Source organism: Lissotriton helveticus, chromosome 4_1 (genome assembly GCF_964261635.1).
Source record: "Lissotriton helveticus chromosome 4_1, aLisHel1.1, whole genome shotgun sequence".
NCBI lineage: Eukaryota > Metazoa > Chordata > Amphibia > Caudata > Salamandridae > Lissotriton > Lissotriton helveticus.
In genome coordinates this window covers 417447115-417461761 of record NC_136063.1, presented here as the reverse complement: position 1 = coordinate 417461761, position 14647 = coordinate 417447115, and the positions used below count along the sequence as shown (strand labels likewise).

Sequence of the window (14647 nt, the reverse complement as noted above, 5' to 3'; positions counted from 1 at the left end):
TAGACAAGAGGAATTCAGAGGACTAAGTAAGATCCCTATCTCTCTGGATTGGGACCATATGCTGGAAACATTTAAAGCCATTGATATGCTAACCCCTCCGCCATTGCAGAGCGGGCCCGGCCCAACCCCACATTTCACAACCCCAAGAGCTGAACTAGCTGCTACCTGATATTGCCGTTCCCCCCTTATCTTTCAGGGGACCTGGAGACTTATATGTATGTATGCTATGAAATAATTTGTTATTAACTGTGTGAATACAATCATTACTTGTCTTACACTACACGTTAGTGGACCAGGAACTAGTGGGCTGGGGGTAGTTCTAAGTTTTCATATTTGTTTATAAAGCATAGTGTGTCAGACACTTATGGGTCTTCTAATAATCAGATATTTCGCTATTAATGACATGTCTGTTCCGTATTTTTTGCTCCTTTGATAACATGATTTTGTAATGATTTGTTCTTGGGTGAGAATATCCACATAGTCATTTACATTTTGGAAATAATATGTGTATTCATGTATGATACCTTTTCCTTAATAGCGCCCAAATGCTTGGAAGATGTATGTCATTTATTATGCTGTGGAAAAATCATTAAAATTGTGTTTACATTTTTTTAATGTGTTTTAGGGCCTTTCTGCTCAGCCCAGATGTCCCCTAGTCAGATGATCTTGACCTTTTGTGGGTTCTCACAGATGTATTACTGCCCTCCTCAGAAGTGGTGGATTTCTGAGTTTTAGACTTTTGTAGCCGCAGTAGGCTTCCCTCCCTGTCCTTTTTTGGAGGAGAAAGTGCAACATATTTTACAATCCTTTACCTGATGTTGAGGGTAGAGGCAGTAAAGACAGTCTTTGTGTGGATCATCCACATATAGCCTTTTCTTCCCACAGGTTTTGCAGCATCTGAAAAGGCCTTTCTTAAAAGACTCAGACTTAATAGCTGTACATAAGTTTTCAATAGTAAAGGAAAGAGACTGAGCAGAGCTCAGGGAGACTCTCTGCTAAGGCGTTCGGTGGAAAATCGGAGCCTCTTTTGGGAGTGTTCTAGAGGGTGCGGTCGCCTGACCAGATATAATTCAAGTTTGGTCCTTTTTTTAAAAGGACATAGATGGGCTATTAAACTGACTTTGCATTGCTGTTATAGCCTATGATACGGACACCTACTGCTTTACTATGGTACCGTGGGACTCCCCCTTCAACGACAGGGAATGATTCAAGCAGGTGATCTATGAAAGAACCCATACTGGAGAACACCTTTACTGATCACATTAGAGAGGAAAATAAATCTTACAATGACAGCAACACCAAATCTGTAACCTCTGCCTGCTTGTGGGAGGCATTTAAGGCAGTGATTCAGAGGAAGGACAAAGCTTTCCTTGACTGGAAAAATGAATTTAAAGATGGAGATATTGGTAAGCAGGCGGTGCAGACTGCCAATTCAGAGATCCTATATACTAATAGCAATGAAACCACCCTCTTGAAGTGTTTGAATACTGCTAAGGATTTTCTTCATTGGATGTAAGATACTGCCAGGAGAACATGGCTGGCTTTCCAAAAATGAATTTACAAATTTGTGGTCTGGTAAATTATTGTATTGGGTGTTCCAAAAAAAAGCAGAATCCAGATTTGTATCTTCTATTCATCATATCTTTGGTCACATGTTCACTAAAGCAGAGGATATAACTGAGGGCTTTGGACAGTATTGTAAAGGACTATACACTGCCCAGACCCTTTTCCCCTGGCATCTTAGGAACCCTCTACTTGCAGACCTTCCAATAAACTTATCAGATGGGATGAAGGAAGGCCTTGAGGCACCTCTTATGGAGAAAGAGTTGATTGAGGCTCTGGCAACAATGCTCACAGGCAAAACATCTGGTCCACAAGGTTTGCCAACTGAATTTTTAAAGAACTGTGTCTCACTGGCTATCCCAAATCTTCTGGATGTGTTTCAGGAGGCTATAGAGAATGGCTTTTTTACGGATGACCAACACACTACATTTACTATGCTGCCTAACGTAGGTAAGCCCCTAGATCAGTGTCAATTGTACAGACCGAGCTCTTTAATGTTGAGGCCATGCTCGTGGCTAAAGTCTTAGCCAATTGATTAGCAAATGTGATACATTCCCTGACTGATCAAGACAAAAGCAGTTTCACACATGGCAGGGGCAAGCAAGACTGTATCTGTTGGGTACAGACTGCAATGGCGCGTATTTGGGAATTCTCTGGCACTTATGGGCTGCTGTTCATAGTCTTTGAAAAAGCTTTTGTTTCCTTAGATTGGTCCTTTAAATGGCAGGTCCTAAAACTGGTCAATTTTGGTCCAAAGATTCTGTCCTATATAAAACTGTTGTATGATAATCCTATGGCAAGTGTAAGGATCAATGGAAGTCTATCACCCCATCTTAACCTGAATTAGGGGAGATGAGCTGGTTCAGGGATTCCAATAGCAGGGGGGATGCTGGACCGGGGCTGGAGGACACATTGTTCATGCGGTTCCCCAAGTGGACAGGCAGGAGATTTATGGACATGTTCAATCAATATAGCCTTTCCTATGGTCTGTGAATAATCTAGGACAAATCCTCCCCGGCAACCAAGCAGTCTATAGCTGTAGCAAACAGCTGAAGGTAGCAACTCATGGCTTTAAATACTTAAGAGAATATCTGGCCTTGAATCCTTATTATTGTTGGGAAAGGAACATCATCTCCCTTAGAAATGAGACTCCAAGACTTGTTCGTAACCGGCAAAGAGTCCCTCTTAACATTCTTGGGTGAGTTGCTCTTTAAAAGATGATTTTATTACCTAAAATATTACATATACTTCAAAACTACTCCTATAAGATCCTGGCTTTCTTTCTGAACATGCTCAAATCTCTACAGAATAATTTTCTTTGGCCTAATAAGCCTCCTAGAATTGTGTTTGACAAATGCGCTAGGTCAGTCTTTGAAGAGTGTTTGTGTATGGCGTATCTACACTGACACTATTAGATGGAATAATTTAGCTTCCTTAAAATTCTTAACTTTGGGGACAGAGAAGGTTCTGCCTACCAAGCGGAAAGGGCAAGTCATGATTAGTTGTGATTGGAGAACTACACTTATATTAAATCCTATTTGGCACTCTAGTACTCATTTGATCCCTCAAGTACTTCGATATCTTCAATTGAGACACACTCTGGTGGTGAAGTGTTCTCCAGCCACAGAGATTCCAGACTTCTCCCTTATTGAGGCTTAAATAACCTTGAAAAAAATGAGCAGGGGCTGTACTTTCATGATTTATCTGTCATTTATAGCCAACTTACTGAATGATTTGTCATCCTTCTTTGCCAAGTGGGAAAATGATGTGGGACAACTGGAGAATGCAGACTGGAAAGACACAAGGAGTTAGTGATCTCAGCTTGGCTGAGAGTGAGTCATCTCAAATTTCTGCAAAGATTCAACTCTACTCCTCACGGGCTTTGGAGGGCAGGAATAGCCGGAATGCTGAACTGATGTAAGTGCCATTTGGAAAGTGGTTCATATATACACATGGTGTGGTATTGCCAAACAATAGTGATGTTTTAGAAACAGGCTCAGAAATCATTAAGTAATGTAATAGACAGACCAACTGACCTCTATCCCAAATTGTGACTATTGGGTATATTGGATGAAGTCGGGGAAGCTTGGGGCAGGCAAATCCTGGTACATGTTGGCACCTTAGCAGTCAAAAGACACATCACTAAAGTGTGGAAAGCTCCTCCCTATATTCAGAGTGGTTACAGAGAATGTATAGGTGTGCAAAAACGGAAGAAAACTATTTTTAAAGCAAAAGGATGCCCTAACAAATTCCAAAAGATTTGGCGCACTTGGCTGAACCACTTTCAATTTGAGATCATTTTAAGTGTCATTTGTTGCGTAACTAGAAACGATACATGATTTTCAAATATCCGTAACTGTCAAATGTCAAACGATACACCACAATTGTATTTGACAACTAGGTGTCATTTGATAGATCCTTCAGTTGTATTTTACAGCTTTCATTTTGCAAACATAATTTTAAAAAACCTGTACCACTGTATTTTAGCCATGTTACTACCCACTTCAGTCAATAGTAGTGACTACCTCTGAATGGTAGTCAGTACTACTGACTGAAGTGTGATAGTTCTTAAAGGGTTAGATTGCTTGTTGCAATTGTTTGATTAGTGAAGCCAGACTTTCACTCAGGCACATGCAACACCTCAAATCCCACTAGAAGTCTTATCTGCTACGATTATAAACATAAATCATAAAGTCTGCTTTATCGGCATAAAAGTTACTAGAAACCTGTGTTTTGTGATCTATGACTACATCACCTTTGGTTTTCAAATCAATCTGGCCGCAAAAAGCAGTTTTAGTGAGAAACATCGATAAGATGAATTGGTTCAACTAACCTCAACTTTATAAAAGTGCTGGTAATTATTGTAACTCTGTCCGACACACAGATGACTATTCTGCCTCCTCACCCAAGGACCAATGTTGAAGACTGTTGTGACCTCAGAGTGCCGTGCAATACCTACACTATCCCCTTAACTCTTTAAGTCTCTCCTCACTGTATGTAAATACAGGTTTCCTTTACAAGTATTTCCATACAATGTAGCTGTCTTTTCACCTTTCATTCATTATTTTTTCTAAACTGAATCTGTAGGAACTATTGGTTTCTTACTCATAGATAAACCACAGGTACAGGGTGTCCCGTTTTTTTCTACACAGCTTATGTAACTAGAACTCACTGTTAAGATGGAATAAAGAAGGCATTCTCAATATCTTATTACCTTTTTTTCACTTCTTTATGTGGAAACATTCATACTCCACAATCAGTGTGCCCACCTGCACATTCAAAACTTAAGACATGAAGCACATTTGAACACTATACTATTTGCTGATGATTCTTTGTTGAGTATCAGCCTTGTCCATATATGAATGCTTTACTGCATACAATGTTATTTTATCACCATCACAGGGAAATATGAAAAGAAAATAGACCCTGTATTCCTCTGGATATAATACATTAATAAGACATTGTACTTTCCATGATAAATATTCATCTCTAACGATACAAATTAATGGTGTTCATATGATTCCTTACCAGTAAAGGAGCAACGGCTTCACTATTTCAGTCTGGATGCTGGATAAGTACTGGATGTTCCACTGAGAGGCATGTAAAAGGTTAAGTCTAGACAGGATTTCATTGTTCAGAAAATGGTCACCATTCGTCATCAGGTACTTTGTTTTCATCTTATTGAGGTGGCTTGATTTATGTATAAAATAAATTCCCATTAATGTCAACATATACATAAAAAATGACACATTGAAATAAAGTACAAGACATTTCATGGCTTTAGAATCAGGGTATGTATTCATCCAATATTTTAGCACCCAATTCTGCAATTGTTCTACTCTTTCTACAATTCTGATTCAGTGCTAAATGTTTGTAGACTTTCAGGGAATATGGGAAGTGAACTCGTAAGCTGACAATGTGAATGTGGTCTGGCCCCCTATATAATCCCTAAATATAATAAATAAATCCTCTCTTTTGAGGCCAGCCTAAAATATGTTTGTGGCAAAGACACATTGGGTCTCATTTGGAGTGCAATTTATCTATGGAAATGTAGTTTTAAATGTATAGTGCGGCTTTCACTATATATTTAAAAAATGTTGCTATTTAAATTGATGTTATGTTACCACATTACAAATGCAGTAACAGCATATTTGTGAGGTGGCTACACCACATTACAGCAAGGGAAAGCCATGCCTGTTACCATTAGTGGAAGTACTACTGCTAATGTTGCATGTTTAAATGTGGTAAAGTCTCAGAAACCCTATTCCTGCTTGCTTTTCTCCATTTAAAGCTAACTTTGTAGTTAAAACTATGACTAATAATTTGTGTAACCACCACACATTTTCCAGTCTAAAATGAGGGTAATTAAGTTGCCTAAAATCAGAACAAGAATTTGCACCGACAATTTCAGTTGTTTCTCTCTCCCAATTAAGGCACTTTTGGTCCTCATATATGGTGAATTGCAACATCACACCCTTTCCCTGTGTTAACATACAAACTTAAAAAGCCTTAGCATTGGTACCAAACTCTATTATGCCCCAAATTGACTGATTTTCTTTAAATACAAAATGATAAACTACAAATGTATTACTAAGCCTAAAAGATTTACGTTCAAGTGCGTTTAAATCATGTTCAACATCTTTCCAGCCTTAAGAATGGGAGCTAAACTAAAATGCTACGTGGTGGCTCAATGACACAATGGCCATCTGGCCGAAACATCACACTTAAGTAAATTATTCTGGAACAAAACTCAAACCCATTTTTGTTTTGTAAATAGCACGTTTACTGAAGTAAATGCTAACTTGTTATGTGGAAATGTGGTAATCTGACCTAAACAAGTTAAAGAAAATTATTTTTGTTAAAGTCCAAAACAATTAAATCTTATTCATCAAACAGGTGACGATTTGGATGTTTTCTAGATGTGTTCAGTTGGACTAAGTTCGAACAAACGTTAAGCATCATACACCCTATTGGTGCAGCAGCCAAAATAATTAATTCATTAATTCATGCATTCAATTAAGCTACTATGCAAAGATGATTAGACTGTCCAAAAGGATCATAAGGGTAACTAACATACTAACAAAAGGTGAATGGTAAGGAAAGATAAAAAAGATTATTCTAATTAATTCCGCTTAGTAATATACTAGGATTCTGTCACGGCTAGAGGTCTTTAAATTCTTTCCTGATGATGTCTTTTTATAGAACATATTGGTTTTTAGGTCACAGAGGGTCTTCTGACATTTGGAAAGTAAAGGCAGTTCAGTAATTCGGTCATTAATTGTAGGAGACAATGTCCCCTTCCTTTTTCTCCAATCCAATAGCTGGCCATCAAGAAAAGCAAAGAACAAGAACCAATTATGAAGCAAAGCCATCATTGATCATCACCAAATCGTCAGTCCATTTTTCAAATTCACTCTGTCAGATACACTGGTTTCAAAAGAAGTTACTCTTTGACAACTATAAACCAATAAGCCAAGCCTATCCATCTTTCACAGAGTTCATTATATTCTACATATGCTAAATTAAACCTTAATTCCAATCTATCTTTGCCTTAAACAGATGACTGCATATATTTGACTATAAAATATTAGACATACCGAATGATATACCTGAAGTTATCTGGGAGCTTTACGGAGCGCCGGTCTGACAGATATGGTTAATGAAAACCTTAACTCTCTAATACAACAACAGGCCCTAGATTTGAAGCATTGTCAAGTGTTGCAATTACCTTTTTGGGAAAGGATGCAGATTATCAAAAGGGTGACAGCCCCGCAGTTTTTCTAGAAACTGAGAATCTCTCAGGTAAGAGGGTGTAGGCTTCTGAATATAGAAAACTACAATGCGGCCCTACACCCATTTCAGATAACATATGTAAAGTGGGATGACACCGATTGTCACCTGTACTACGCCAAATTGTAAGTGGAGATCCTGACCACCTATTTCAGGTCAGCGGATATCCAGGAAATTGATACACAAAAGGTGAGGCAACTAGAATCTGTAACAGGATCTCGATACACAAACAACTGAAACTACATTCCAAATGTCACGCAAATGTCCCAATCTGGTACAATACAACATTAAATAGGCAGACATCTAATTTCTTGGTATCAATGGATAGACAAAGTTATACAAGTGATTCAACACTTTTTGACTTTGAAGATCGAGCACTGCATTATGGTTTGGAGATGGGATGACAGTGGCGCTTCCAACAGTTAAAGCATTGCCTTACCTGCACCACGACCCCACCACCCCCCTGAAATGCCCACCTCTGTTACCCATATATGATTATGTGATACACTGGGGAAACCACAAGGGTGTATTATCTGGACTACACAACACTATCACCAACGAATGGTATTTCAAACATGAAACAACATGGCTCTTAGGGACCAACAGCAAAAAATCTTGAGATTGAATACATGTACAAAAAATAGGCATCAGTATTGAAAACATATGCCAGTAGCCAGGAAGCACAACTTGAATTCACTACAAATAAAATACTCCACAACTGGTTCTAGTCCATTTCCCGTCTTGTGGGCATGGGCAGTGTCTTGCCTTGCTAGAGGTGTGGACAGTATACTGGTACGCTTTGTTACATATTATGGTCCTGCCTGGCCATTGCTTCTTACTGGACGGGGGTATGGTCCTCACTAACTACCTATAGTACGGCCTCACTCCAACCATCAATGAAATTAGTACTTATCCAGGAACTCTCTGATAGACCTATAGTCCCATCTTCATGGCATCAGTGGATGGCAACAACTATAACGGTGACAAATGTCTGCATCCTTCACGATTATAAATCCACCTCTCCCACTCACGATAAATGGCTGGTTGAGGTCTTTAGGTAATATTCATACAGAAAATCATATATAGAGCACAGCATATAGACATATTTAACAGAATTTGGGATCCGTTATTAAACAGTAGCCGAAATCAACAATTTGCCTCAGCCAGATTTTACACTCTATTAAGAGGTCTATCTAAGAAGAAGCTATTTCTCCTCTCTTGCCCTAGTCATCTCTCGTACCCTACAGCTTGGATGGATTTATAGTAAATAATATGCAGTTCCTGCTAGATAAAGGAATCCCTATTTATGCCATTGACAGAGATAACAATACCCTTCGTGCACAATATTGGTTATTTTGAGGGGATCACTGAAATAATATCGAGGGACAGAATATCGACCATCAAAAATATTGTTGACAAAATATCGACAGTCAAAATATCGAGTTTCTATCTACAAACAGGTAAGTACAAAAATATCGAGTTAAAAATATCGTTTACAAAAATATAGTTGTAAAAAATATCGTATTTACTAAAAACAGTGTTAAATTAAATTAATATTAATAATTAATTACTAAAATATACTTAAAATTACTTAAATTAACTTATAATAATTAAATAATTAATGAAAGTTAAATAAATATTTTTTTATTTCATATTTATTAAAACATATATATATAGTAAAATATAATAAAATAATACCCAAAAACCCAAAACTGACCCTGAACCCTAAAAATACCCCTTTACCCAAAAACTGACCCTAAACCCTAAAAATACCCCTTTACCCAAAAACTGAAAACTGACCCTGAACCCTAAAAATACCCCTTTACCCAAAAACTGAAAACTGACCCTGAACCCTAAAAATACCCCTTTACCCAAAAACCCAAAACTGACCCTGAACCCTAAAAATACCCCTTTACCCAAAAACCCAAAACTGACCCTGAACCCTAAAAATACCCCTTTACCCAAAAACCCAAAACTGACCCTAAAAATAAAAACGAATTTTTTTACTATCTATATTATATACTTACATATTTTCACTTTCTATATTATTTACAGTCGATATTACTTCACTTACCTTAAAAACGATATTTTGGCTGTCTATATTCTGTCCTGTTGATATTTTGTCCAAACGATATTTTTGACTCGATATTCTGTCAAAACGATATTTTGGAGTCGATATTATGTCTGTGCACCATTTTGAGGCTTGCAATGTATTCCCTCTACCCCCGTCTATACAGACTATGTCCCTTCCTGTCCATCAGTGCACCTTGAGTGCTCAGACTCATGTGCTAAACGGCTTTAATAAGCTATTATCCATTTTTTTCTGTTATTCCTCCTTGTCCCTTCTCTTTATCCCCCAAGATCTTTGCCGTTCATGTTTACCTGCAAATGAACCAACACCTGTTCTAAGCAATAAGTACCAAATGGCCATATTGTTGTTTTTGAGAAATGCCTAGGAATGTACATATATCGCACCTCAATCATATTAAGGCAAATGTTGAAATTCTCATAAAGAATTATTTTGAAAAAATATGGAATACAGAATGACAGTTCAGTACAACCCGTACACGCTTCATAAAATATGATCTTTCCTCCAATGTTGGCAGGAAACAAATCCTGGAAATGGGTTGTCAAAATGGCATAATCTATTGCCATTTTGGCTGCTGTAGCACCTCCCCATTCAACACTGACAATCTAGCCTCCAACAAAGCTTCCAGTTGAGCATAAGAGAGCTGTTCCTCCACCACAAACATGTACACACTTACATTTGATAAATACATAGGTGTGCCTGTACAAACATCTTTAATTTGTAGAATCCTAGCACTGCACCAGATGGACATTTTCACACATATAAAAATAGTTCAGAGTTATCTTTTGCAATCTGCTTCCAGATTGAACTGGTGAACTCTACAGTGGAAAGTATTGTTTTTTATTGAGTTATCGCTCTAAATATTGAAACAATGCTAATGAACGTAGAACAACAAATATTTCAGTACCTTATCATTGTAGGATATAGGCAATTCCATATTAAAACCAAAAGAGTTCATTATGTATAGAAGAAGTGTCTTGATAAAAGTTAATCCCCTTATATGCATTAGTCTGACATGCACTGCATTTGATATTCTAGGCTCCTTTTACTTTCCCAAGGGTAACTCCCTAGCCTCCCTATTCATTTTCTAGACACATTTTTACAGCAGAGGCAAAGGCATTTTCTGAAAGATGTGGGGAATGTCTGACAGGAGACACATTTATTTTGTATTTGCTCTAGGCCACAGTTTAAAAAGTGTTTACGTTATTGAAAAACAGGTTCAAAACAATGCTCGTATCTAACTTCCCTGGACTATTCCTCCTTCCAAATACAAATATTTCTAACCATTTCATTTTCCATCTCCTAAATTGTTTTTTAATGTTATAGTGCTGAGGAACGCATATCAATGGTTTATATTAAAAAACAGACAAGTGAATATGGCATCAGCATTATATATAGTGAGAAACGAAATCTGAAGATAGACAGATCAGCCATAACATGATGCGTGTTTGCTCAAGTTGTGCTTCCACAGTGTCACGGCATCATAACACAAACAATCCAAGACTGCTTTCACCCTGCTTGGGGCTTCTTCAGTCAGGTGTGGCTTGGTTTCAGTGGCACAGTGAGCATGGGACCTACGTTTGGGCATACCCTTGCCACGTAGGGCAGTACATCAACTATACAACATGTGATGGGAAGAATGCTTGCAATAAGTTTAACCACGTGCAATCACTCAGGGTAGCACTGACTAGCCCAATCAGGGACTAACAGGTCTTTGGTTGCTTGTGTTGTGGTTCAGAGAGGACATGGCCTGGCAGTTTGGGCTCGACCATTCCTACTGTAGTAGACTCAAGGCTGAATTGAATATGGATGGATCCAAAATGAGTTGGAAAAAAGAACAGTGGGTTGGAATGCTATCCCGAGTGATTGCCAGCGATTACAATTATTGCAAGTAATCTTCTCATCATCTTTTGTGTGTTTGCTTTTTTTATTGAATTTTAGAAAAACAAATGATCTGTTAAACAGATTAAGAACAAAAACATGTCAAAGTTATTAGTTGTATCAGTTGTAAAGAAAGGGAAAAAAACCACATTTAGCAGCATTATGGATGGCAACCCTAATGTAGAGCCATAAGCAGATGGCGACATGGATCATAACAAGCGCAGGACAGGGAGTCATTTAAACGGTGCATTTTTTTTTTGTATTATTATTTTTATTGTGATGGAAGTAAGTTACTCCGTACAGGGGGGGCGTGGCCAAGGAGGAGACCAAGATGGCCGCCTCTTGTTGAAGCTCCGCCGGTCCGGGGAGTTAGCGCTCGCAATATGCGGTAACCCCAGATCCTACAGTGCACCCACACCCTTGATCCTGCGCTACATCCTCTACAGCACGACGGGTGCAACTTCCAGATCGGTGGCGGCAGCGGATCCGGAGATACGGTGACCCGACCTGCGGCCGGGCGGAGCGCGAGGAGAGGCGGCGGCTCAGTGCGGAGGTAGGGCGAGCAGCGCGGGGGGCGCCTGGGTGGCCTGCAGGGACCGGCCGCTGCGATTTCTGTGCTCCGAGGGCTGGGGGCTCGGCTCCGCGGCGGGCCCGCTGCTGCCCGGCTACCGTAGGGCGGCGCTGCGCGCCGGATCCGCTCTCGGGCCTTTGCGGCCTTGGGGGCGGGCTAAAGCCGGGTGCTCCATTGGGCCTGTGGCGGAGACGTAGGCCCGGCGCGGGGGGCGGATTGCTTGGCGGTTGGCCTGTGGGGCCGCTCTGGGTGCCGCTGGCGCCAGCATTGCCCGTCCTCGCGTCTGCGGCGCGGCTTGCCCCCTCTACCCCCCCCCGGTACGTTAGGGAGGGGACTACAAGGACTCACAGCCTGTCCTACCGGACCACGAGGGCGCCTGGAGGAATTGCTCCGTGGTCGCCTGACCCACACCTCACAGGACGCCATCCACTGCTGCGGGTGACCCAAACCAGACAGAGCCCTACTCAGCCACTACAGAGGGTACAAGACCCATTGCCCGGCACGGCCACATAGCCATTTCTGACAGCGCCGGTGCGAGGGGACGAGAAGACACACGAAGACCTGGGCCGGGTGGCCCTGCAGCGCGACCACAATGGGAAAGCGCGACCTCAATCAGCGCAAACTGAACTTTGCTGGGGCCTCCCTACCCGTCACCGACCCCCCACTGGAGGCCCGAATGGAGGCGACTGGGGGTGAGGACTGGGAAGATACCACCTCCCTCATGACAGCCATGATGACAGAGATGAGGGCAGGTTTCAAGGCGCTGGACGGGCGCTTTGACAGTCTGGAGCGCCGCATGGACGACATGGGCTCCAAACTCCAGGCACACGACCGACGGCTGGACCTAGCAGAATCCAGGATTTCCGATGTAGAAGATGGCGCAGCGAAATCCCTGAAGAGGCTGGAGAGAGTGGAGAGGATCCTCAAGGAGGTGGCCATCAAAAATGAGGATCTTGAAGCCCAGGGACGAAGAAACAACGTGCGCATTACTGGCCTGGCGGAGACGACGCAAACTGGCCGGATGGACACGTTTGTTGAACAGTTGCTCATTGATCTCTTTGGCCGAGAATCCTTCACTCAGGGCTTTGTGGTGGAACGTGCCCACAGATCGCTGGGGCCCCGGCCCAAAACAGGTCTCCCACCACGCCCCATCGTAGCCCGCCTCATGAACTTCAGAGACCGCGACACAGTCCTCCGGGCGGCAAGGGACCGTGGTGAGGTGACATGGCAGGGCAACACGCTTTCCTTCTTTCCTGATTTCACCTTCACAGTCCAGGAAGCGCGAAAAAAGTTCAACGGGGTTAAGGCCACACTTCGGAATCTTGGTCTGCGCTACGGAATGCTCTACCCAGCTAGACTCAAAGTGGACATTGATGGCAGGCCCCGCATCTTTGAAACACCCACGGAGGCCCAGGAATTTTGCCACCATTACAAGCGACGTGACGAGGGCCCCTCTCGGTCTGGGTCCCACCCGCCTGCTTCCCCGCTCGGACATGCCTCCCAAACCAGCGTTGATTTATTTGCCGAGACGGGCAATGGCTGAACATTTTATCTAGACATTTTGGGCTGAAAAAATTTTTTTTTGCTCTTGTTACCTGGCGCACGAACTGGTTTGGTCGCTCGTGCGCAGATCATCCGATATCGTTTACTCCCCGACCGGCGTGGCGTTGCCACTCCCCATGGCGGATGCCACTGTTGTCTCACTACTCTTTTTCTTAATGCAGCTGAGCTATACTCTTTCATTGTATTTTGCAACCCTGTGTTTTGTTTGGCTCGCTGCTTGGTTCATAGGGATATGCCTCCCTGGGTTGTTTGGAGGCTGGGTGGGGGGAGGGGGTAGGGTAAGTTTGTTAGTTAGTTTGAAAGCATTCTGCGCACAGATGGCAGACACACACCACATTCCATCGCACGTCTCAGTAGCCCCTGGCTCACCCTGGATTGCACATATAGACACTATCTCTTATGACCAGACAGCCTAGGCGGGATGACTTATCCCGGATTACCCTGATGTCCTGGAATGTCAGGGGCCTAAACGACACAAGGAAGTGCAGGCAGGTCTTCAACTACCTCGGCAGACATACAATCGATATTGCGTTTCTTCAGGAGACGCACCTGAGTCCTACGGGGTCCCGGCTGCTGGCGAGGAGCTGGGGATCACACCGCTTTTTCTCTGACTTTAGCAGATACTCCAGGGGGGTGGCCATCTTGGTGCATAAGCGAATACCCTTCATGCTACACTCCACGGTGGAAGACCCGGAGGGCAGATACTTGTTGGTGACAGGCTCACTGTTTCATCAGACGGTTACCCTGGTAAACGTGTATGGCCCCAATGTTGACACCCCTGCCTTCTTTCACAACTTACAGACGAAACTGACCACGACAGCCACTGGCCACTTACTTGTCGGGGGGGACTTTAATTTACTCCTTAACCCCACACGGGTCGGGACTTCCACCGCTGCAGACACTAAGAAACACTCCAGACCGGTCATGGTTGAAATATGTGAGGACTACTCCCTCGTAGACCTCGAAGCTAGACTACACGGGAATTCCACGGAGTATACACACCATTCCAGCTTCCATAACACTTGGACTAGACTAGATTACTGGCTGCTCTCCCCCGGGGTGGCTGAATGGGTGACATCACACACCACACTGCCACGTACACTTTCGGACCACTCCCCAGTGGCGTTACAGCTAGATATACCACGACCTGGCGGCTTTGAACGGCACTGGCGGTTCCCTGGTAAGGCCCT

General features: G+C 42.2%; 1 protein-coding gene across 2 annotated transcripts in view; it reads right to left on the bottom strand.

Moving 5' to 3' along the window:
* Positions 1-14647, bottom strand: part of RGS22 (regulator of G protein signaling 22) — a 1652097-nt gene that overhangs the window by 1096951 nt on the left and 540499 nt on the right. For both annotated transcript variants that reach the window (XM_078686958.1, XM_078686959.1), the window contains exon 9: positions 5092-5253. In XM_078686958.1, coding sequence (XP_078543084.1) covers positions 5092-5253 — 162 coding nt within the window. The remainder of the gene's footprint in view (positions 1-5091; positions 5254-14647) is intronic.